Here is a 26618-nt window from a genome sequence, read left to right on the forward strand (position 1 = left end):
GGCATCAGCGAACTTATGAACCGTTCAACTTCCTCAAAGTCATTTATAAAAATCACAGAGCAGAGGTCCCAGAACCGATCCCTGCGGATCACCACTGGCCACCAAGCTCCAGGCTGAATACTTTCCATCTACCATCACCCTCTTTCTTCTATGGGCCAGCCAATTCTATATCCAGACAGCCAAATCTGTTATAGACAAGTATAGGATTATATACTTTCCCATATCATCTGCTTCTATCCCTCTCCACAAGTATCCTTATCACATGCCTTGCTAAAAGGTTCTTTCAACTTATCTCTTTCCTTGCCTCAATGGGTCAAACCTGACCAGCACTATCAGCAATTGCTCCCTAAACAACACCCACATATCTGTCGTGCATTTCCGAGAATATCTGTTCCCAATTTAGGCACCCCAGTTCCTGCCTCATAGCATTGTAACTCCCCGTGCCACAATTAAATACTTTCCCATACTATCTGCTGCTATCCCTCTCCATGAGGGGTCAGGGGGTTGTGACCACTATCACCAAAATGCTCTCTCACCTGGCATGGCTCATTGCCAAGCTCCAAATCCAATATGGCCTCCCCTCTAGTCGGCCTAATGCATATTGAGTCAGGAATCCTTCCTGGGCATACTTGACAAAAAACTACTTTATTCATAACTATTTGAACTAAGGAGGTTCCAATAAATATCTTGGAAGTTAAAGTCACCCATGACAACAACCCTGTTACTTCTGCACCTTCCCAAAATCTGCCTCCCAATCTGCTCTTCCATGTCTCTGTTGCTATTGGGGATGGGTCTGGAGAAAACTCGCAATAAAAAGTGACTGCTCCTTTCCTGTTTGATTTCCACCTATACTGACTGTAGACAAACCCTCCTCAACGACCTCCCCTTCTGCAGTTCTGATACTATGCCTGATTAACAATCCCACTCCCCCAACTCTTTTACCTGCCCCAATTCCTTTGGAAACATCAAAACCCTGGAACATCCAACAACCATTGCTGCCTCTGTGACAGAGGAATCTCCATAATGGCCACAACATCATAGCTCCAAGTAATAATCCGCTATTTCCCATTCCAGCCACACACCATCCTGACTGGGACATCTTGCCATTTCTTTCACTGAAACTCGGTCAAAATCCTGGAACATCCCTCCCGAAAGTCACAGTGGCTCACCTTCAAGAGAAATTAGTAAATGCTAACCTAGTCAGTGTTGCTTATATACCAATGAAGAATGGAAAAAAAATTGAACATGGAGAGTGCCAATCAGTAAAAAACCTAGTCCACCTGCAATATGGTGTACATTAAGCCTTTATTTGTATTTACAAGTTATACAGGTACAAAAACACAGTATTGTGCCACAATAGAATAGTTAGAAGGAAAGAAATACATAGATATGAACAGACAAATCTACAGAGGTTTAACACAAATGGTTGTAGCTGGATTTATTTTTAAAAGGTTGGTGAAGAAAAGTGGTCCTGGTGCATTTGGTGATTCCCAACTGCCAAAAGAGGCAACACACCTTTCAACAACCATTAATTCCTTTGGATATTGGCAGGGAGACTAGATTTATCCAAGTCATCAAAATACGGGTGACGCAAAGCTTCTTTTGCAGATATTCTTCTAGCAGGATCATAAATCAAGGTTTTCTGGTAAAAGACAAATACTTCATTACAGAGGTGATAGTTCTCTCACTAGGCAAAGCAAACTACCTAGTTTACAAAATTTAACAGGTACACGTGAATGTAGCCATAAACATACAAAGCTTAAAAGAAAATATTGTAAACTCAAAATTCTAACAAATAAATGCTTGTACAAGTCAAAGTTGCAATGAAACATTGGAGTTTGTCTTGTTTTATTTATGCAGGTCATTCTGCTTTAATGTGTTTCATCAACAAGAGTTCGCTATACGCGATTAGAAAGTGTCCCCAGTTTGTTAAAGGCGAATTTTTAAAATGTGTGTTGGCTGTAATGCAATTATATCACCAACACTTAGTATTATTTCTAAAGCACAGTTTTTCTCTAACACAGGGCTGTAAAAACAACTACAGACAGTTCTGTATTGTGCTAACTCTGAATTTCACAAGTTCAGGTGGTATTCCTAAATACATCAATATGCTTGCTGTTTATGAAATGGTAACATTTCATATTTGAAAAGGTTCGCATCAGCACAAATTTTATTCCCAATTGCTTCTTGCATCATTACATACAGCTTACTCATTACAATGCAAATTGGCTTCATTCAATTTGCCAAATAATTGGAGCATGAGCAAACATTGCAGCCAGTTAACAGAAGACTGTGTAATGAAAGCATTCATAGAAATGCAGAAAATATGCTGCAAATGTGTATTGATAGTCTAATTGTAGCAGTGAACTGTTAAAATCTGAATCCATTACCATAGGGCATATAAATTTAGCTCAAACGTAGTTATAGCAGGGAATTTAAAGTTCTAGCTAGTGGTACTACTATTTAAATGAATGACTTCACATCTGCTAATACAAAATAGTGACAAAACAGGGTACATATTTGTAAAAATCCACTTACTGCTAGCAGGTCAAGGCCATTTGCATCAATGTTCTTGACTTGTGACAAGCTGCCTGCCTTCCACTTGGGAAAGGTGTTCTTGTAATCTGGCAAAGCCTCAACCTCAGGCCAGATTTCATTGTTTGGAGTACCCAAGGTCCTGAGAAAGCAAGACAAGTTTGAAAATTACAGTAAGGTGCTTCAATGTTGCCTCAAGGTCCATTGTGGCCCTCCAACCCACTTCATACTGGGATACCCCAGAAGTCTAACATCATTTCCCCTCCCCCCACCTTGTCTCAGTCAAATCCCTCGAACTCAGCACCGCCTTCCTAACCTGCAATCTTCTTCCTGACCTCTCTGCCCCCACCCCACTACAGCCTATCACCCTCACCTTGACCTCCTTCCACCTATCGCATTTCCAACGCCCCTCCCCCAAGTCCCTCCTCCCTACCTTTTATCTTAGCCAGCTGGACACTTTCCTCATTCCTGAAGAAGGGCTTATGCCCGAAACGTTGATTCTCCTGTTCCTTGGATGCTGCCTGACCTGCTGTGCTTTTCCAGCAACACATTTTCAGCTCTGATCTCCAGCATCTGCAGTCCTCACTTTCTCCTCTCGAACTGAACCTCCAGGAAGGCTTTCATAAAGAAACTGCTTTGATTTTATATTGACTGCCAACATGGAGGTAGGATTACAAAAACAGCTGAAGGGGCGGACTGACTTACTGATCCATCTGACACAAGACCTTACTACACTGGCTTTCAATGACTCAAATTGCACCAAGTTATTCATCTCATCAACACCCCAAATTTTTATTATCTTGATGACCTCCTTGTTACTCCACCACTAATACTGATGCAGAAAGTAAATTAAATTCTCACTGCTCTTCAAATATGAAGCTAACATGTTAATTAACTTGATGATAGAGAGCTACATGAGACACTTGAATGAAAACATTGCCTGGTGACTTGCATCACTCAACAACTTATCCTCAGTGCAAGGAAATACAATAGAATCCTCCAGACTTATCATTTTGGACAATCCTTCAGAATTGATCATAACCACTTCAAACAAAGAACATAAGAAGGAACCTAAACATATAGATGTTGATTCAAAACAAGTTCCCTCTGGATTATGGACTGGTGTCAGTAAATTGAGTCACTCATGAATAGTACCGATTGGCATAGAGGACTTTTCTGGACACAAATGGATTTAAGCCATGTGAAATAGCTCCCCATTTCGATAGACTGAGCCGATGGAAATGCTGTATACTCATGTTATTTAGAGGGATAGGAGCCAAACACAGGCAATGGGACAAGTTCAGTTTAAAAAACCTGGTCACATGGAAGAGCTGGGCCAAAAAGCCTGTTTCCATGCTGGATGACTATAATTCTGTGACTGCTGTCATGTTGTAAATATCAGGTTTTTTTGCCCCATTATAAAAAGGGAACATTTCCTCCTTGCAGTGCACTTCTAACTTTGGAAAACATGGATAACTCACTCTAGAGATGAGGGGAAAGACAAAAGCAGAAGTCTTCTTGCACCTTGTTATGGAGATGGAGTGCTTTTGTTTCAATGTACCTGAAAATTCTGAACAGTTGATCAATTTCAGAGTCTCCATGGAAGAGAGGTCTCTTAGTGGCCATTTCAGCGAATATTGTGCCAATACTCCAGATATCCACTGGTGTGGAGTAACGGGCAGAACCAAGGAGTACTTCAGGAGCCCTATACCACAGTGTCACAACCTTTGAAAACAAAAATCACACATGCAATTACCTATTAGCTTGTAAAACTCCCATTATTTAATGGAGGCCCCAATGACAGTAAGGCACACCACAGAATACTGTTCAGCACTGATGATGAAATCAATATTTCAATTAGATTTTTTTTTAAAACTAGATTAGATTACAGTGTGGAAACAGGCCCTTTGGCCCAACAAGTCCACACTGACCCGCCGAAGCGAAACCCACCCATACCCCTACGGGCAATTTAGCATGGCCAATTCATCTGACCTGCACATCTTTTGTGATTGTGGGAGGAAACCGGAGTACCTGGAGGAAACCCACGCAGACACGGGGAGAACATGCAAACTCCACACAGTCAGTCGCCTGAGGTGGGAATTGAACCCAGGTCTCCGGCGCTGTGAGGCAGCAGTGCTAACCACTGTGCCACCGTTCCTGACAACAGTTTTTAGAATTAGAAACCCTGTCGAAAGAGGAACTGAAAAACAAACATTTTCACAGCACACAGAGATGACTGTTAATGTGTCCATGAAACATTACATGGGAAAGATTAAAATGCTGGCAAAGTACTACTTTGTTGAAAAAATTCAACGCGCGAAGAAGAGCGCGTGAGAGTGAAAGTGTAAACATTTCTGATTGATAATCTTTTGTTAGAACTGAGAACATTATCGTCTGATAGGGAAGGAAAGGTCAAACAGAAAAGTTTTCGATCCAGTGGATGTGGAGAGACTAAACACCCAAATATTGATATGTGTTAAAATGTGTCAAATGAAGAACCCATCCAAAAGAGAATATGGGTGAAATCAGGAAGCCTGTTTTTAAAACCGTAAGCTTTGTTCTGGAATAAATCCTCTCCAGGTTAAGACTGGCTCTGAATTCCTCCCTCATTTATTAGGAATACAACAAAGATGAAGATAATGTGAGATGGTACTGGAGCAAGAAAAAGCAATGTATTAGAGAAGGTCAGACCGCCAACAGCTGCCATCAAAGGACCAATGGCTCTGACCCAAATTATATGATTGCATATGGAGTCCTGAAAGCTGTGAAGTACATCACAAACATGGAATGCTGTTCCTAGAACTTAAATTTGAAAAGGCATTGCCGAGCCCTCTGGACTCAACATGACTAACTTCTATCATCGGTATTCTGTATAAATGGGAAGCGTACAGGGACAAAAGCTGTTTTTCCTTTTACTATTACCCATTTCTCAATCTCCTCTGTCTTCTAGCTGATCATCTTGCTTTTGGCCAGTCCTCTCCAGCTTAAAGCCTTTACATTGCCAAGTGCCAGTTCTGATAAATGGTCATCAACCTGAAGCATTCATTCTATTCCTCTTTTACTGTATGTTTGATTTTACTTATGAGAATGTTGGCTCCCTGAGATTTCAGATTCCAATTCTCATCTATGAAGGTAAAGATGGAAATCAACATACTCCCATTTAAAAGTTGCATGAAAGGTTAGACCATCTGTGTTACACTGTTTGCAAATAGCTGTGCTTTCATCTGTAAAGTGGATACAAAGAATGCAAAGGGCCAGGAAAGATTTAGAGCTGAAGACCTATATGGTAGCAAACGGCAGCCAGTCCAATTATTGAGGAATCTTAATAAACGGGCATTCTATTGAAACTTAAAACAGACGCAAAGCAATCATTAAAGCAACTTGAATAGAAAACCTTTAAAACTGCATTCATTCATATACTGGAACAAAGAAACTGCACAACTGGACATGTACCTCATGAGTATAAACTCTGACAGGGACACCAAAGGCACGAGCCAGTCCAAAGTCAGCCAATTTAATTACGCCTTTACTATCAATCAGCAAATTCTGAGGCTTTAAGTCTCTGTGCAAAACTCTTCTCGAGTGACAGAACGCAATCCCTTGTGTTATCTGGTACAGGTAACTCTGAAAAAAGAGAAAGGAACCACATCAATCACCATAGGTCATGAATACATGAGAGAAAATTGGTGTAAACCACATAAGGAGACTATCATTTTACTTCAAAACTGATTGCGTAGCAGAGTAACAGGCCAGGGAGAAATACAGACAATAGCGAACTTTAGCATGCACTTATCAATCTAAACAAGTTTAAACAAAAAAAGTGGATGGGAGAGGCTCAAGGAGACTGGAGGTGCTGTGGCGGGCAGTGCAAAAGTTACTTTTTAATCACAATATCTGTGTATCCATCATTGCTGACAATTTTTTTAATAAACCAAACTTTGGAGCAAATATATTACCTGTAAGGATGCACTTTTAAAAGCAGTATTCATTCATTTGAAATTGCGAAAACAAACACCAGCATCCAGGATAAAAATTTAAAAATTAGGATATGTAAGGAGTCCAGAGTAGATAAGACTCAAGATTGTACAAGTGCAAAGACTTGGGAATTGAGATCCTAGGAAAGAATGAGTTTAAGCAAAAGGAAGATGAATTAACTAAACACGCAGCATTCATACAAGGACAAACATGGATAAAATGATACTTGGGGCTCAAGATGACATCTTACAAAATAAACATGTAAAGTGGATTCTAAGAACAACACAATCTATAGTCCCTGGCTAAAAGTGGAAGATGCGTAACATTGCATACAAACAGACTGGTTCTTAAACAAAAACAGATATCGGTGGAAAAGCTCAGCAGGTCAGGCAACATCTGTGGAGGGAAATCAGAGTTAATGTTTCACGTCCAGTGACCCTTCCTCAGAACTGATGGTAGCTCAGAAAAAAAAAGGATTTTATGCAGAAGATAGGGTGTTGGAGGTGTAGAGGTGGCAGGGAAGAGGAGAGAAGAGGAGGTAAGGAATAAAGGATAGTGAAGAGTTCAAAGAGAGAGAAGAACAATTGGATAAATGAGTGCATAACCATCAGTCTCGGAGAACAAGCAGATGGTGGAGTCCAGAACTTGAGGGCACAGGTTTAGGGTGAGGGGAAGATATAAAAGAGACCTTTGGGGAAACTTTTTTCACGTGGTGTGTGTATAAAATGAGCTGCCAGAGGAAGTGGCTGAGGCAGGTACAAATGCAACATTTAAAAGTCTTCTGGATAGGTATATGAATAGGAAGGGTTTTGAGGGATATGGGCTGGGTGTGCTGGCAGGTGGGACTAGATTGGGTTGGGATATCTGGTCTGCATGGACAGGTTGGACTGAAGGGTCTGATTCTGTGCTGTACATCTGTGACTTGGCCTCCACAGCTTTCTGCAACAATGAGTTCTGCAGATTCACTACCCTCTGGCTGAAACATTCCTCATCTCCATTCTGAAGGATTGTCCCTTCACGCGGTCGGGCTTGTGGGTATGCGTCTCTCCTACTGGTGGAAGCATCTTTGCCACATCCACTCTATCCAGGCCTCTCAGTATTCGAGAGTTTCAATGAGATCCCCCCTCAATCTAGAGTTCTGGAATATTTATACTGAGGCGGAAAGCATTCAGTCCTGAAAAAAAAACTGTTTAAATAATTGCGCAATGGAACAGATATAGCACTTGAACTCAAGTGAGCAAAGCCAAGGAAGTGGATGGATGGAATAACAACAGGTAAAAATGAAATATCAGAAGTATCTGGCAGCTAGAATCAGCACAAAGAAATCGTATTGAAAAGGAAACAAGAAAAGCCTCCCTTTATTTAAACCATTGTAAAGTACAGACCTCAGTATCTAATGAATACAGTAGAATCGCAGAACAATACCATTACAGTAGTCCAGCGACTACCTTACAAGAAAGCTACCCAAAAGCCAGACTAATACACGAGAATGAGAATTTAAGTTTCATCATGGTAGTCACAAAGTAAATCGTAAAAATAATGTTGCTATAAGTAAAAGTACGCATGGAACTGCACACCTCATGTCAAAGCTCTCTCGATTCATTAATGTCACAGAGTCAGAGATATACAGCTTGGAAACAGACCCTTTGGTCAACACGCCCATGACTACCAGATATCCCAACTCAATCTAGTCCCACCTGCCCATATCCCTCCAAACCCTTCTTGTTCATATACCCATCCAAATGCCTTTTAAATGTTGCAATCTTACTAGTCTCCACTACTTCCTCTGGCAGCTCATTCCATGCACGTACCATCCTGTGTGAAAAAGTTGCCCCTTAGGTCTCTTTTATATCTTTCCCCTCTCACCCTAAATCTATGCCCTCTAGCTCTGGACTCCACCACCCCAGGGAAAAGACTTTGTCTATTTATCATATCCATGCCCCTCATGATTTTATAGACCTCTATAAGGTCACCCCTCAGCCTCCGACGCTCCAGGGAAAACAGACCCAGCCTGTTCAGCCTCTCCCTATAGCTCAAATTCTCCAGCCCTGGCAACACCCTTGTAAATCTTTTCTGAACCTTTTCAAATTTCACAATATCCTTTCAATAGGAAGGAGACAAGATTTGCACGCAATATTCCAACAGTGGCCTAACCAATGTCTTATTCAGCCGCAACATGACCTCCTAACTCCTGTGCTCAATACTTTGACGAATAAAAGAAAGCGTATCAAACGCCGCCTTCACTATCCTATCTACCTGCAACTCCACTTTCAAGGAGCTATGAACCTGCACTGCAAGGTCTCTTTGTTCAGCAACAGCCCCTAGGATTTTAACTTTAAATATATAAGTTCTGCTAAGATTTGATTTCCCAAAATGCAGCACCTTGCATTTATCTGAATTAAACTCCATCTGCCACTTCTCAGCCCATTGGCCCATCTGATCAAGATCCTGTTGTAATCTAAGGTAACCTTCTTCGCTGTTCTTTACACTGCCAATTTTGGTATCAACTGCAAACTTACTAACTGTACCTCTTATGCTCACATCCAAATCATTTATATAAATGACGAAAACTAGTGGACCCAGCACTGATCCTGGTGACACTCCACTGGTCACAGGCCTCCAGTCTGAAAAATAACCCTCTACCTTTGAGCCAGTTCTGTATCCAAATAACTCGTTCTCCCTTTGTTCCATGAGTTCTAACCTTGCTAACCAGTCTCCCATGGGGAACCTTGATGAACACCTTACTGAAGTCCATACAGATCACAATCACCACTCTGCCCTCATCAATCCTCTTTATTACTTCTTCAAAACACTTAAATCAAGTTTGTGAGACATGATTTCCCACACACAAAGCCATTTTGACTATCCCTAATCAGTCTTTGCCTTTCCAAATACATGTAAATCCTGTCCTTCAGGATTCTCTCCAACAACTTGCTCACCACCAAGGTCAGGTTCACAGGTCTATAATTCTCTGGCTTGTCCTTACTACACTTCTTAAACAGTGGCACCACGTTTGCCAACCTCCAGTCTTCCAGCACCTCACCTGTGACTATCGATGATACAAATATCTCAGCAAAAGGCCCAGCAATCACTTCCCTAGCTTCTCACAGAGTAGTGTCCTTTCGGGAAGGAAGCCCAGTGGTCTGGACTATGTGGCTTCAGTTTAACAACAATCCCTCCCTGGAGAAATTTATCATATCACTGTATTAATATTCTTTTTCCGAATGTTATGCTGATTAAACAAGTAGCATTGACCAAGTAGCCAAGCACAGGCCATTGATATAAGGAACAGCAAGCAAGACAGGAGAGGGAGACTAATGAGAACGAGTGTTAATGGAGAGAGTCAGTTACTGAAACATTGATTACAGCACAGAACGTAATTTGGAGAAGATGATAGCTACATGTGCACCTTTAGTGGGAGACAGTTGATAATATTCGAAAGTGTGTAAAGGTGCAACGTCAGAAAGTTTGGCAGTGCCCAAGCTTACGCAATGTTCAACCAGGTTCAAGGGGATTTACAGGTTAGTACAAGAACGTCAAGCAAATCCTAAATCGTAATTATAACAGAAAAACCAATAGGTTGAGAAGGCAGAATGGAAATTTCTAATTTGATATTAGTCTACTGCTGAATTGCAATTTAGGTCAAACTTACAAAAGAAACAAACTTTGTAGTGAATGAAACCTTTGAAGAGCAGGTGTGCTTGCTGAAATGGATAGAGATAGCGAAGCTGATGTGCTGAAAATTTTGTCAAACATTAAGATTGACAAGTCGCCAGGCCCGGACCAGATTTGTCCTCAGCTGCTTTGGGAAACGAGAAATGCAATTGCTTCGCCACTTGCGAAGATCTTTTCATCCTCGCTCTCCACTGGAGTCGTACCTGAGGACTAGAGAGAGGCAAATGTAATTCCTCTCTTCAAGAAAGGAAATAGGGAAATCCCCCGGCAATTACAGACCAGCAAGTCTCACATCTGTCGTCTGCAAGGTGTTAGAAAGGATTCTGAGGGATAGGATTTATGACCATCTGAAAGAGCATGGCTTGATTAAATGCAGTCAACATGGCTTTGCGAGGGGCAGGTCATGCCTCACAAACCTTATGAGTTCTTTGAGGATGTGACTAGAAACGTTGATGAGGGTCGAGCTGTGGATGTGGTGTATCTGGACTTTAGCAGGGCATTTGATAAGGTTCCCCATGGTAGGCTCATTCAGAAGGTCAGGAGGAATGGGATTCAGGGGAACTTAGCTGTCTGGATACAGAATTGGCTGGCCAACAGAAGACAGCGAGTGGTAATAGAAGGAAAATGTTCTGCCTGGAAGTCTGTGGCGAGTGGTGTTCCACAGGGCTCTGTCCTTGGACCTCTATTGTTTGTAATTTTTATTAATGACTTGGATGAGGGGATTGAAGGATAGGTCAGCAAGTTTGCAGACGACCCAAAGGTTGGAGGAGTCATTGACAATATAGAGGGCTGTTGTCGGCTGCAGCAGGACATTGACAGGATGCAGAGGTGGGCTGAGGTGGCGGCAGATGGAGTTCAACCTGGATAAATGCGAAGTGATGCATTTTGGAAGGTCAAATTTGTACAGGATTAAGGATAGGATCCTTGGCAGCGTGGAGGAACAGAGGGATCTTGGGGTGCAGGTACATAGATCCCTTAAAATTGCCACCCAAGTGGACAGGGTTGTTAAGAAAGCATATGGTGTTTTGGCTTTCATTAACAGGGGGATTGAGTTTAAGAGTCGTGAGATCTTGTTGCAGCTCTATAAAACTTTGGTTAGACCGCACTTGGAATACTGCGTCCAGTTCTGGTCGCCCTATTATAAGAAAGACGTGGATGCTTTGGAGAGCACCTTACCCAATTAAGGCAGTCAGTTAAATAACATTGCAGATACCTTTACTAGCATTTGGTCCATCATCTGACGACTAGGTAAGGAATCCAAATACTTTTTCAGATCCATTGAAAGAAATTCAAATATAAGGTACAGCCTTGCATCTTGCATTAGTACATCTTGAAGACTAAAGAAGAGGGAAAAGTTGAATTAATTGCTTGGCTATAATAACTTGCATCGCAACTTCACGTCAAATTCTCTCTTCTCGACAAAAGACAGACTTGATTGAAGTACACTACTATAGATGTCAGAAATTCCCTAGTTTTGAGAGTCTAGACAGAATACTGGCTGGCTATTATTCTCCTCTTTGAATAGTGCCATGGAATAATTTACAGTTACTCAGGGGAAATACTGCAGAGTGAGTAACATTGAGAATATTAGCAGTTTCTACACTCACTACACCAAAGGTTAAGTCCTCAATAGTCAAGTCAGCATAGGTTATATGACTCAGTTCCTCACCGGACAGTGTAACATAGCCCTCAAGGGCACCTCCTCTTAATATATTCAACCCTGCTTTTGACTTCAAGAAAAATACGTAACAAAGTTGTCACCACCACCGCTTGTTGTGCAGCGCTAACTTCCAACCTCTGAGCCAGGAGGCTGGCTTCAAGACCCACATCTTCTAAAAATGTGTCATAACATATCTGAACAAGTTGATTAGAAAATATTTAAAAACGTTGCCAAAAAGGAGCCAATATTTAATTTGATAATATGGTGTCATTCCTTCCCGCTGGCAAATTAATCATTCTGTATCATCCACGTCAGGATCCTCCTGAATCAAAGTGCACCCGGCCTAAGTGAAATAGTCATCACCATATTCACTTTATACAGAAAACAGCCATTATTCAAATGACCTATTCACTATAATATCGTTTGAACAGTTTTAAACAAATTGCAAATTAACAAGTTACCAAGATTCTCAAATCTTTTTGATCAATTAACTTAAGCAACTTTAGGCACCGGAGTAGTTAACTGCAAATTGTTGCATCATTCACACTCTGCAAAACCAAATTGCTCAACCTTGTGGATTCTTACCAAATGGAGTAAATTAGAACATTTACTGCAGTCTGCAATATTCATAGACGTCTCGATTTCATTCTAACTTCAGGCAACCTGAATACAAAAATATGTACACCTCAATTTAACTCTGTACACTCACCAGACAATATTAGGGTGCTGTAGTTCTTTTAAAAGGGAAATCTCTCTGATTGCAGTGCTGGGAACACCTTCCTCTTCACTCTCCAACCGGATTTTCTTCATGGCTACTATCTGCTGAGTCGTTTTATGACGCCCTTTATAAACGACCCCATAAGTACCTAAAAATGTTCAGCAATATCTTAAATTCAAGGTTCCTACAGCTTTAGTAAAAATGAAATTCTGTGACTTTTCCCCACATTAAAGAAAGAATTTCCAGTATGCCTTGTGAAAGCTGAGCAAGGAGGAGGTCTCAACTATTACACTGTTTTAGATATTGCTGCCCCAGCAGGAATTTGTTCCTGACCTTGCTCACCACGCTCTGAAAAAAAGTATCTACCAAGTCCTTGCTTCCACAACAAAGTATCTGAAATGGACATTATCAAAAATTCTCTTCACACAATAGAGCTAAGAAAGCTGGGATTGGGGAATGGAGGCATATACATCATCCCTGTTTGACAAGCTAGTTTTCCTACTACTGCGGTTGCTCTGACAGTTTCCAAAACAGCCATTTACTGGTGGTAAGGAATGAGATTGGATAGGTGGGCAAAACTGGTTCTGGATATGTGAAGTAAAGCAAATAATTAATGGTGGTCAAGCAGACACCAAGAAACATTGGAAAAAGGTTAGAAGTCTCACCTCTTTGTACAAAATCACATGACTTTCCACTGACATTGGGCATTTTTGGAAATTGCCAAGACTTTTCCAGGTCTGGAAGTCATTTATAAATTCATGACTTTCGCAGATTGCCCTTGACCAACAAGAACCCTGTTAAATGAACTGTAAAAACTGAATAACTTCACTGGTGAATTCATAAAATGACTAGAACAATGCTAGAACATTGTACTAATTGATGAGCTGTTGAGTTTTCATACAAATTCACAATGATAATGAATAGCTTCCCTTCGTACCAACTTCTCTTATAGCACCTCCCCCCAAATCTTTTTCCTACCAAATGACTCAACCACCTTCCTTCCTGGCTCCCACATGAGTGATATTATCAACTAGTCCCCATTTCTCCAGGTACTGACCATCTTCCCATTAAAATGTCTCATTCTAAAACTCCATCCTCAAAAATAAAAAAAAAACAAAAATACAAAAAAAAAACCAAACACTTCGCCTGCCTAAATTTCAAACTAATTTAATTGAGGTGGGAGTGCAAAATATTTCATTTAATGCATCAACTGAATTCAAAGTCTTACATCAATCGATGTGACTTCATTGGCCAACATGATTTGTATGTTTTCCTCAGAGCTTGCAGTGGCAAAGAAAAGGGATGGGATGATACGATACTAAAGCATTTCATATACAAAGGGAACATGGTTATACAATAAGCAGTTCACATTTCAACTTTAGCCAACGTATCATTCTGTTGTATATTCTGCAAGTCAGCTTAAAGATTCAACTTAGAAAAGAAATTGCTCACCTTCACCAATTTTCTCAATCTTTACATAATCCTCCATGCTGTTGTTCACAATTCAGCCTGCGAACAAATATCAGGAGATTAGATTTCCATGACAGAATAAAACAGATGAGTTTTGAAATACTGCAAACATTTAAACTCCGAACGTGAACAATCTTCAAAACCAGATGTATAAATATTCACTTTACAAATTTATATTGCAAAAGATTTCATTTCAGGACAAACATTTGGGGACGTAACATGATAAAACTCCCAGCGTTGTGAAGAAATGCAATGGCAGAGGTTTGGCAACATTTAGTTCAGCAGTCAGAGAGGGTGGGGGATGGACTACATGCAGTGTGGGATCCTGTCTGAACAGAAATAGGGTGAAAGTCTGGAGAAAGTGGCTTGATAGGAAACTAGATCTTGACAACTCTAGTTAACATTGATGCAGGAAAACAGAACTGGCACTGACACTTTCTTTGCAGTCAGAATTTAACCTTCTAGGAATTTACTTCAGGCACTGAAATGATTTGTTCTTTGATCACAAATGAATCAGCATTTTGACACCTCTCACAAAAGAATGCTGACAATAAACAGTGGCTATGCTATTAGAATTCTGAAATAGCAATTCATGGATCAGAATTCAAATTATAAAATCCACCTGATCTACTAATGCCCTTTCCACAGAAAATCTGACATCCTTAGTCTACGAAACCTCAAACCCACAACAGACAAAGGTAATGGGAGTTGCATTCATTCGGACTACAGCAGTGCAAGATAGACAGACTGGATAGACAGGAGTAAAGTGGCAAATGACAATTAATCCAAAAAAGTGAGAGGGGTGATGGATTTTGAGTATCAACATGGCAAGCACAATTGTAGGACCCTAGGAAATACATATTGTCTGAGGGACATGGTGTGCATGTCCACAGACCCTTGAAGGCAGAACAGGTCAATAAAATGGTCAAGGCAGCATGAGATACCTGCTTTTATTTATAAGAGTATTGAATATAAAGAGCAAGGAGGAGGTTATAAAGGAGCTGCATGTAACTGGTTAGGCCACAACGAGTGCGCTGAGAGTTCTGGTCACCACATTATACCACAACGAATACTGAAGAGATTCACCAGAATATGATGGAATCATCCCAGTTCAGGCAATGGAAGAGACTGGCATTGTTTTCCTGACAGCAGAGCAGGCAAAGGTGGGAGTGGACAAGAGAACTGATTGAGCTCCACACACTTCTGATTGGCACAGGTAGACAGGGAGAAACTTTTCCCCCTCAGTTGAGGGGTCAATAATCAGGGGACACAATTTTAAGGTTTAGAGGGTATCTGAGGAAAAGAAAGAAAAACCAGCCAGAAACTTACAGGCATCTGGAACACTCTGCCTGAAAAAAGCGTGACAGAAGCAAGGACCTACAAGACATTTGAAACATCACAGCATGCAATGCTATGGGCCAAGGGCTGGAAAATAGTATTAGCATAGACAGCTGTTGATGACCAGCACAGATACCTTGGTCAAAGGACCACTTTCTGTGCTCTAAAACGTTTAAGATATTTTATTCATGCTTCCCCATCATTATTTGTGTCCACTTAAGAATCCATCCACTGCCCCTATTTCTCATCTGCAAGCAGCTCCTTGTGCCATCAGGAAACAAAGCATCATTGTTCAAATGTATACTAATTGCACACAACTCCACCTCAACCACTCAAGTCAACTTCCCCTCCAAGGTACTCACTACCCTATCTTGGAAAGTCATTCCTTCAGTGTTACTGGGACAAAAGTTTGGAATTCCCACCCTAACGGCATTGTAGGTCTACCTACAACACATGGATTGAGCTGTTCAAGGAGGTAGCTCACCACCTCCTTCTTAATGGTAACTAGGGACAAGCAATAAATGTGGCAATCCAGTAATGCTCATGTCTCTTGAGTGAATCAAAAAACCCTCCACTTGTTTCCAAATTGCCAAACCCCTGATTCAACAGCCAGTAAAGGACCAGCAGAAAGTTCCTTCTGTTCGCAGGGAAGTGCAAAGGCATTGTTTTTGATTCTTATCACAAAGTACTCCCCAGCCTGTGGGGAGGTCACATCTGATGACGTTGATTGCATTTTATGGAGGTAACAAGAAGAATTCAATGTGGGGTCTACATGGGTTTTAACAAGGTTTGACAAGGATCCAAGTGCAGGCTCATCAGACAGGCAAAAATGGAGGGCAATGGAAGGCAAGATGAATCCAAAGTTGACCCAGTAGCAGGAAGTTAAGGACTTTGTTGTGGTTCTGTTCACCGAGCTGGGAATTTGTGTTGCAGACGTTTCGTCCCCTGTCTAGGTGACATCCTCAGTGCTTGGGAGCCTCCTGTGAAGCGGTTGGGTAAACATGACTCATGTGTGGGAGAAACTTGTTCAAATTCATGGAACACTGGCACTAATACTGAGGACGGAGGAATGTGTTCTGATTAGACAGACTTAACCTGAATCAGAGTCCTGGACACTCACATGGATAGGGCTTTAAACAATATTGGAGGGGAGCTCTAGTTGCATGGAAAACCTTGAAGGGAAGGAGGGTTTAGCAGAGGTTATTAAAGTTTCCAGAACAAGTAATAGGGTAGAGACTATTTAAAGGCTCAAAGATTTAACCTCAGACACAGCAGGTAAGGGAAAAACTACAAGAGGGGCAGTCAACACAGGATTGAGGGTACCTTACTTAAATACATGCAGCAGACCAAACGAAGGAAATGAACTTGTAGCGCAGATTAAACTTGGCAAGTACAATGTTTCAGGTATCAAAATGATGTGGCTGCAAGGGGATCAGGGCTGAGAATAAAATATCCAAGGATACACACCTTATCAAAAAAGGACAGGCAGATAGGCAGAGTTGCTTTGATAGTAAGAAATTAAATGAAATTGATAGCAAGTGTTATACAGCTGGAAGGTGTAGAATGTGTGGGTACAGTTGAAAAACCAGAGGAAAGAAAGACATCGAGAATTATGTCCAGGACAAGATAACTGTGGCCAACAAGGGAAATCAAGAACAGCTTAAAAGCAAACGATAAAACAGACAAACATGGTAAAGATTAGTGGGAAACTAGAGGATTGGAAGCCTTTAAAAACCAGCAATTAAAACAAAGCTTTTGTGGGGGAAGGGGGCGTTGGAGGAAGATGATGAACTATAAGGAAAATCTTGTCATAAATACAACAGAAGATTGCAGTTTTTTTTTAAATATATATAAAAAAGAAAGCCAGAAGCAAGAGTGGGCACTGGCCCTCTGAAAGGTGAGCCTGGAGAATTAATGAGTATCAAAGAAATGGCAGATGAACTGAGCACACTAAATTAGAACTTCAGGAATCAGGGGCAGAGGTGAGTGCAGAGGCCATCACTGGGGTGGTGCCGGGGAAGTTGAAAGGTGTGAAGCTGGATAAGTCATCTTTCAGGAATCACTGGAGTGAGAAAGGGTCTCAGAGGACTGAAAAATAGCAAATCTAATACTGCTGATTAAGAAGGGAGGGAGATAGAAGACAGGAAACTATAGGGCAGTTATCAAGGAGAGGTCATGCCTAACAAATCAGTTAGAATTCTTAAAAAGGGATCAAGCAAGTTAGACAAAGATCAGCCAGTGAACATGATCCACAGATATTTGTATTTCCAGAAGGCCTTTGACAAAGTAAGCACAGGAAGCCGATAAATACCATAAGAGCCCTTGGTGTCAGGAACAAGGTATTGACATGGATAGAGGATTGGCTGACTAGCAGAAGGTAAGGATAATGGGGTTTTTTTCAGGATAAAGTGAGGACTGCAGATGCTGGAGATCAGAGCTGAAAATGTGTTGCTGGAAAAGCGCAGCAGGACAGGCAGCATTGACATGGATAGAGGATTGGCTGACTAGCAGAAGGTAAGGATAATGGGGTCTTTTTCAGGATAAAGTGAAGACTGCAGATGCTGGAGATTAGAGCTGAAAATGTGTTGCTGGAAAAGCGCAGCAGGACAGGCAGCATCCAAGGAGCAGGAGAATCGACGTAACGGGCATGAGCCCTTCTTCAGGCTCATGCCCGAAACGTCGATTCTCCTGCTCCTTGGATGCTGCCTGACCTGCTACGCTTTTCCAGCAACACATTTTCAGCTCTTTTTCAGGATGGCAGCCAGTGATAAGTACAGTTCGCAGGGGGCAGTGTTGTAATCACAGCTATTCACATTATACGTAAATGAACAAACCGAGGGCATTGTTTCATCTGCAAACTTAGCAACAAAGATAAGTGGAAGGCCAGGTAACGGTGAGGAGGCTGCAGAAGAACTAAGGCTAGGAGAGTGGACAAAGAGGTGGCAGATGGAAACAATGCAGGAAGATGGAAGGTTACACACTTTGCGAGGAAGAATAGAGGCATAGATTATTTTCTAAATGGGGGAAATCTTAAGCATAAAGGGATTTTGAGGTCCTAGCTCAGGATTCTCAAGCTTAACATGCAAGATCAACTGACCATTAGGAAGGCAAATGCAGTATTAGCATTCAATTCAAGAGGACGAGAATATTAGAGCAGAGATGTATTACTGAGGCTGTATAAGGTTCTGGTCAGGCCACATTTGGAATATAATGAACAGTTTTGGTCCTTGTATATAAGGAAGGATGTACTAGCACTGGAAGTGGAACAGAGGAGGTTTACAAGAATAATCCTGAAGGGCTTGTCATGAGAGTTTGAGGAATTTGGGTTTGCACTTGATAGAGTGGTCATGAAGAAGATGATGTTTCCACGAGCCTCAGAGTGGAAGGCTGACAATTGAGAATGGAGATGAGGAGAATTTCTTTAGCCAGGGGGTGATGAGTCTGTGGTACTCATTGCCACAAAAGGCCGTGGAGGTCAAGTCATTGCGTGCCTTCAAGACTGATAAATAGGCTCGATTAGTAAGGGGATTAAGGATCACTATGGAAGGCAGAAGAATGGGGTTGAGAAAAACACATCAGTCATGATCGAAATGTGGAGCAAACTCAATGGGCCAAATGAACTAGTTCTGCTCCTGTAGCTTCTGGTCTTAACCCAGAGAAACGTGAAGTTACATTTCAGAAGGAGAAATATGCAATAATGGAAGGATTCTTGAGAGTCTTGAAGCATCAATGGACCCACAAAGGTAACAAAGGTAATGGACCCAACTAGGTAAGCTAGTCAAGGATGCTTTTCTTCATTGACCGAAGACTAATATCTATGTGCAGAAAGCTTGCACTAGAACTGTTGAAAGCACTATACAGACTGCAGCTATAGTACTGCTTACAGTTTTGGTCGTAACATCACAAAGAATGCGATCACCAGAAGGGAGGGGAGATTTAAGGTTGTTGACTGGCGTGGAGAATTTTAACAATGTCAAGAGATTGGATCAGCTGATTGAGACAAATTTAATCAATTAGATTAGGTTTTGCTTTAAATCCTGAGAGGTGGGAAGGGGTCTCTGGAGTTCACTAAACATGAAAAGCAGAAACCCTCACTGTATTTAAAAAAAAACACTGACATTTCCGTGAGGTGCTCTAGTCTAAAGGGTTAGGGACTAAGAGCAGGAAAATAGGATTAGGCTGATTAGACTTTTCTAGCACCAACAAGATTGAGCAAAAGGCTTGTAGCTGTGTTTGCACCAGTTGAATAAAGTTTGCACCAGTTGACTAAAGTCTTCATAATTGTTTTTATCTGGCTGGCAATGACTTCCACAATTCTCTATTGCTGTTCTTTCAACTCCACAATCTCCTGATAACTGTACTTATGTAACTGCCTCTTCTTCAGCATCTTCAATTTACAGCAAATACAAGCTGGTTAGATTAAATTTGGTGGTGGGGAAACTTCCAGAAATAATAATTCAGAACAAAATTGATAAACTTGCATTTGTCCATGCAATTTATGAAAATAGCATGAATTTCCAACGGAAAATCAGGTTGCTGAAAACTATTGAAGAGCTTCCAGCAAGTTAACAGCATTGCTGAGGGCATGCACTTGATATAATGTACATGGATTCTGAAAAAGGCATTTAATAGTGCTGCCTAGAAGAAAGTGAGAGCATGTGGGGTCTAGTAGCAACATGGATATACTATTGGTCAATGATAGTAAACAGAATTGATTCATAAATACTTTTGGAGCTGAAGGAAGATTTGGAACAGGGTTCCCAAGGGGTCAGTATCCTCCCTAATCTTGATATTATTGACCTAGACTTTTGAATTGTGCCTGTGCACAAAGTTTATATAGGAGACAAAACTGGGAGCATTCTCAACCATAAAGGAGAAAAGTGCAAAACTTCATTGGACCTAAACAGGTTGGTAAAATGGAAAGACAAGCAGCCAAAGTTCAATGAGAAAAAAATGTGAGGTCGTACATAGTGTTAGGAAGAACAGGGACAAACAAAATTAAGGGAACAATTCTAAAAAAGGGCACAGGAGGTGAAGGACTCGGACATATACATATGTATGTCATTTAGAGTGTTGGACCGATTGGGAGAGCAATTAATATTAATCAAAATTAAAATACTGTACATAAGTACAGTGTACTAAATGAGGAGGTGATGTTGAACTCATACATGATACTTATTAGACCTCAGCTAGAGGGTGGTGTACAGTTCTGGGATCCACATTATAGGAATAGTATGAACAAATTGGAGAGTTTCAGAAAGAAATACATTCGAATAGTCATGGAGAAGTTGTATATGCTCAGTCAGAGATCGTACCCAGTTTCAAGCATTGTACTTTAGGGAAGATATGAACGTATTGAGAATGTGCAGTAGAGATTCACAAGAATGGTTCCAGAGAGGAGAGACATATGTGGACAGATAGGCCAAATTAGGACTGTTTTCCTCAGATGAGATGTATCCCAGGCTACTATGGGAGGCAAAGGAGAAGATTGCAGGGGCCCATATTCTAAGAAACAAATCCTCTCACCACAGGAGAGTTACCAGAAGATTTGAGGACAGCTAATGTGCTACCATTATTCAAGAAGTAGAGGTAAACCATGGAATTATCAGCCAGCGAGTCTCAGTGGGAGAGATACTTCTGGAAAAATTTTAAGGGACCGAATTAATTTCCATTGAAAGAGGCATGGATTAATCAAGGATAACCATCATGGATTTGTCAGGGAGAAATCACATCTGACAAGTTTGATTGCATTTTTTGAGGAAGTGAATAGGTGTGCAGATGACAGCAGTAAGTTGTTAGTATCTAGACTTCAGTAAGATGTTTGACAAGGTGTCATTTGCCAGACTAACCAAAGCAGCAACAGCCAGGGCAATTTGGCAAATTGAACCCAAGGAGTAAAGCAAGAAGGTGGTAGTGGCCAAAATTGTTTTTGAGACTATGCCTAGTGGCGTACCAGAGTTTAGTGCTAGTCCAGAAACTATCTGGGATTATGATCTGGACATGAACGTAGGACACACAATCACCAAGTATAGATGTTAGAAACTGGTAGTGCAGTAAATAGCAAGGAGAAAAGCTTTCAACTAGGATGACATAGATAAGGTGGAGAAAGTGATGACTGCAGATGCTGGAGATCAGAATTGAACAGTGTGGTGCTGGAAAAGAACAGCCCTTCTTATGCCCAAATTGTCAACTCTCCTGCTCCTTGGATGCTGCCTGACCGGCTGCGCTTTTCCAGCACCACACTGACTCTGATATAGATGCGGTGATGAGACAAGCTGAACAGTGACAGGTGGAATTTAACCCTGAGAAGTATAACATGATGCTATTTTGAGAGATCTAACAAAGCAAGAGAGGACACGCTGAAGGGTAAGGCACAAATACAGAGGTTCAGAGGGACACTTGTGCATTTTAATACATTCTTGAAGTAACAGGACAAGGCAGCATTTGGAACACAGGTAGACAATCCTTTATCTGAAATCCCAAAATCCGAAAAGCTCCAAAGTCCAGAGGTTTTTTTGTGAAGTATTTTTCTCATTAACAAGGTTATTTGGTGTGCAAACAGTTAAACCAAGCCGACACCCACTTGATGCGTCTCACTGGGGGGCGTGGCCCAGCACCAGCAGGCCTCCATTCTCTCTCAAGGCCTATTTTACTTAGTAAGTCTGCTTCTCCGGTAAGATTTTGAAAAAATTTCACCAAACTGTCACTTATTCTGAAAATCGAAAAATTCTAAAATCCGAAAAACTGCTGGCCCCGACGATTTCAGATAAAGAATTGTTTACCTGGACTTGTTTTTATTAAGTCAAGATATTGAATACAGCAGTGAAGTTACAATGGAGGTGTACAAGATGTTCATTGGAGCAGATGGAGCACTATTGCAATTCTGATCACTATACAACAGGATTGCACTAGAGAGAATGAGAACTTGATTCACTAAGATGTGGCTTGGGCTGGATTGATTCAACTAAGAAAGATAGACTATACAGGCTGGAGTTGCTTTCGTTACAGCTGACAAGGCTGAGGGGAAAACCTGATTGTGGTGTACAAAATTACGAGGATAAAAGACAGTAAATAGGAAGATAGATTTCCTTTTAGTAAAGGGGTAAATAAACAAGGAACAAAAGCACATGGTAAGGGCAGGAGGTTGAGGGGAATTTCAAGGAAATATTTTTCACCAAGAGTGATAGATTTCTGGAACTCAGCATTTGAGAGACTGGGAGAGACAGGAACAATCACAACATGGAAGTATTGAAATGAATATCTAAATGTAGGCCAAATGCCAGAAGAGGGAATTAAGGAGGATAGGTGTAAGATGAGCAGTGTGGATACAATGGGTCACAGGGCTGCTTTCTCATGTTATAAAATTTCTCAGGACTCTTGAGGTACTCAAAACCATGAGGAGTTGACAGATTACTGAAGGGGAAGCTATCTCCACTCACGAATTGATGGAGAACATGAGGGCATAGATTTAAAGTAATGATAAAAAAAGCAAAAACAATGAGAAAAATCCTTATGGTCTGAATGCACAGTCTGATAACTGCCACTACCACACACTTCAATCAAGACATGAAAAAAGAGGGATTAAATTGTTCCTTTCCTACAAGAAGGCAGGAGCACAGAACTAAGTAAATTGCTCATTTCAAATGCCAGTGCAGATACTATGGACTAATTGGGGGCCTCATCCTATGCTGAGAATTTAAGAACTGAGATTTAAACAGTAGCCATGCCTTCCACTGCCTGCACTAAGCTTCAAAATTTCCTGCGGTAACCTTTCTCTCTTTCAGAGGTTGCTTAAATCCAACCTGTATGATTAAGCTGTTAATCATGTCCTATATGACTCCGCATTCAATTATAGCCAGAAGCCCTTTGTGTTTTACATTACAGAGATACTGCAAAAATACAAAAAGTTATTAGTTTGGTTTCTTGAGGTTGAATTTGAGATCTTGCGTTTCTTAACCAACAAGTCCCAACATCACCTCACTTTTGCTTACTTTTACCTCATCTGGAATTCATTAACCTGTCTTCACCTTTTATTCAGATCATTCTTCACCTTTTCCCACTTTACCCAGCATTATGCTGTGACCATACAAATTCACCTCCCCCTTCCCTTCAAGAAATCTAAAAGAACTGTTTCCTCTGAGTGACAGGCTCACAATCATCCATGCCCATCCAACACAAGGGCAGAGGATTCACCACCTGCACTTTTATCTTCTTCCTTCTCGGGTCCCAAATACTCATTCCAGGTCAAGTAGCAATTTACTTGTACATGCAATTAAGTATGATGCACTCACCGCTGATGATACAGTAGCCAAATGCAGTTTAGGTAATCACTTTGTAGAACATCTCTGCTCAGTAGTGACTGGGCTTCCAGTCATGTCATCTTAATTCTGCCCTCAGGATTCAACAATTTCAGATCATGCTTCCTCCTGTTTACTTTCTAGTGGTAGCTGATGATTCTGTTACCTCACATTCATTCTCTTGAGATGCAGCCTGACTGCCAAGTAGCTCTCACATGTGGAGCACTGGCATTTATTGCTTGAACTGTACTGCAGTTTAGTTGCATTGACACTATTTCGGATTACACGGTACAATTTACTTCCTTTGGTAAACGGAATCAGTTATTGCAGTGTGCCAAGGAATCATTGAGGCTCGTTCTTAACCGCTTCCCTATTCCTTTGGTTGTATATAAGCAGTTGGCTTTAAGAACCTTGGTCCGTTATCCTTGAAACGGCCCATAACTTGTCTGACATGTTATGTACCAAATATAAAGTGAATGGTGCTACAGTCTGGTGACAATTATAACAGAGGGAAAATAAAGGAATCATGTTTGACTTGGATGAAAGTCTTGGTTGTCATGCATTCTAGTTTCCCCAAGACTACACCATCTCATTGTCGTTGAGATAGTTGCTTGTAAATCTTGAAGAAAACTTCAGAAATTTGCAGCATTACGAGACAGGTGAAGAATTTACAAGTGGTTAAAATGATGAAATATCAGAAAACTTACCCGTATTAACAGGCAAAAGTCCCAGGTTAAATCTTTCAGCAATAACTTCAGTACAGAGGACGTTGATCTTTGCAGCTTCCAGGCATGTAATAGTCAGATGGCCTGTTGAAATACAGATAATTGAATGTTATCAATCTGTTCTATACTTTGAAAAAAATTGCAAGCAGTAAAGTTATGAACTTAAAATCAGCAACTGCAGCAAGAAAATCAGAATTTCTCCAGACTGACAGTCTTGGACTCTCTAAAGCACCCAACCAAATTAGAGGAATAATTAAACTTGCTACCTTGAGTTATGCATATTCTTCACAATTGAACGTCTGTGGTAAGGGCCAATGAGGTGAGGTAGACATCATAGCTAAACATACCAAAGCTCACATTAAAACATATGCTGTCCAAAGCAGGTCACAAAGCTGGTGCATGAAATAACCGGATTGTCCACACCTACATTCCAACAGCCTTTCTAGCCATTACATTAATTCATAGAAACAAATAACTTCAGAATGGTGATAACATAGGGTGGGATGGAAATAGACATTCATGCAGCATGTTTGCAGCAGGTGTCCATAACAGCTAGTCACATCAGGTCATTTTTCTCAATTTCTCTTCAGAAAAAAAAATCTCTTCCAAAAGCTATAATTAAGACTGCTTTCACCACATTCTCAGGTAACTGCATTCCAGATTTTAATCTTTCATTGGAGAAGTAAAGGTTCTTCCTCATGTCACTGTTGCTTCCTTTACAAATCACCTTAAAATCAGCCATCCTTCCTCCAGGAACAGTTCATCCCTATCAATTTAATTTAGACTCATGATTAAAAGCACCTATTAAATCTCCTCTCAACCCTCTCTACTCAAGAAAAAAATACAGCTCCTATACTACATCCTTCTCACTTAAGACATTTATGATTGAAACCATTATCAACCTGCTGTAACATCCTTCATAAAAATATGCTACATACATAATATATTTAAGTTAAACCAGCTTTAAAGGTTCACCGTAATTCCCTTGCTTTTATGAGCCTTTACTTCATATAAGAAACCATTTAGTTAAGCATATCTTCAACAGTCATGAGCCCTCAAGCCTTATGCCATCTTTAGCTACCAAAAGCAAAGTACTGTGGACATAGAGAATGTTTAATAAAAACTCAGAGTCTGGCAGTATCTGTTGAGAAAGAAAGTTTCATATTTCGAACATGATAGGACCCTTCTTTAATACTGGAATGGTGACCATTTTTCTAACTCTCGGTCTGTAGCTTTATAGGTAATAGTGCCTCACCTTTCAGGAACTAAGTTAAAAATCACACAACACTAGGTTATAGTACAACGGATTTGTTGGACCATAACCGGGTGTTGTGTGATTTTTAACTTTGTACTCCCCTGTCCAACATGGGTATCTCCACTTCAGGTACTAGCTCACCATCCTCACAAAGGGTTTGAATGCGAAAAATTACTTACTTGGCCTCTGAACCAATTATTTCAAATCGTGCCTAGTTAATGAAAACAATAAATGCTGGAGATCGGTCTCACTACACTGTAATCTGATGATACAGCTGTTAAATCCCCTCTGACCTAACGAGATTAATTAACTCTTCAAAAACAGAATTAAACAAAGACACTTAACAGCTACAGGTGTTGGAACTGTAAAGTTCAAAGAGCTTCACATGGGGCTTCCAGAAGTTAGCCGAACTACCCCCCCCCCAACAGCACTACCAGGAGGCACATCCAGGAGGCCCAGACCCAGCTTACAGGCCGGCCCTGAGGTCTCTCTTCTCTACTCTGCACCCCCCCCCTAAACCCCTCAGACCCCGGGGACGGCACTGGATCACCCGGGAGGTGGTTCTGTTCCTGGGTCCCATCAGCGGCCGGGACGAACCTGCAGGCTGTGCGTGGGTGAAGGGATGCTGGAGAAGGCCGAGCGGCGCTGGGTTGACTGAGACAGCAACACTCGTTGCTTGTGCCCGCTCCCGCCGCAGTTTGAACGCCGCTCGCTCCGTCCAACCGCCCCCTCCCTGATTCAAACCTTCAGCCAATCCGCGCCGCCATTTGGATTCAAAGGAGCCAATCAGGACGGCCGAGCGCACTGGGGTCCTTCGCCCAGCGCTTAGGTGGCCAACGAGAAAGGCGCGAATCGCCGGAGCTCAGCGGCAGAGGATATGGGCGGGGCGTGGCGGTGTCGGGGGCGTGGCGAAGAAGAGGGCGAGGTCTTGACCGCGGGATCCCGCCTTGGGGCGCGGCATGTTGACGGG

At 41.3% G+C, this 26618-nt stretch overlaps 1 protein-coding gene across 3 annotated transcripts; it reads right to left on the minus strand.

Annotated features, from left to right (window-relative positions):
• Positions 1-1288: 1288 nt before the first annotated feature.
• cdk1 (cyclin-dependent kinase 1) lies at positions 1289-26414 on the minus strand. 3 transcript variants are annotated; one of them, XM_043712325.1, is made up of 9 exons: positions 26393-26414; positions 24376-24477; positions 14016-14072; positions 12555-12711; positions 11399-11522; positions 5989-6159; positions 4097-4260; positions 2539-2677; positions 1289-1642 (listed from the first exon to the last, which is right to left on the minus strand). In XM_043712325.1, exons 3-9 carry the CDS (start codon positions 14050-14052, stop codon positions 1529-1531), a joined length of 906 nt encoding a protein of 301 aa, XP_043568260.1. In that variant the 5' UTR covers positions 14053-14072; positions 24376-24477; positions 26393-26414; the 3' UTR covers positions 1289-1528. The 3 variants fall into 3 exon arrangements, with proteins under 3 accessions (XP_043568260.1, XP_043568259.1, XP_043568262.1); XM_043712324.1 differs by lacking the exon at positions 26393-26414 and adding an exon at positions 26246-26386; XM_043712327.1 differs by lacking the exon at positions 26393-26414 and adding an exon at positions 25828-25849.
• Between the last annotated feature and the right edge of the window lie 204 nt (positions 26415-26618).

This window comes from Chiloscyllium plagiosum, chromosome 22, assembly GCF_004010195.1.
Source record: "Chiloscyllium plagiosum isolate BGI_BamShark_2017 chromosome 22, ASM401019v2, whole genome shotgun sequence".
Lineage (NCBI taxonomy): Eukaryota > Metazoa > Chordata > Chondrichthyes > Orectolobiformes > Hemiscylliidae > Chiloscyllium > Chiloscyllium plagiosum.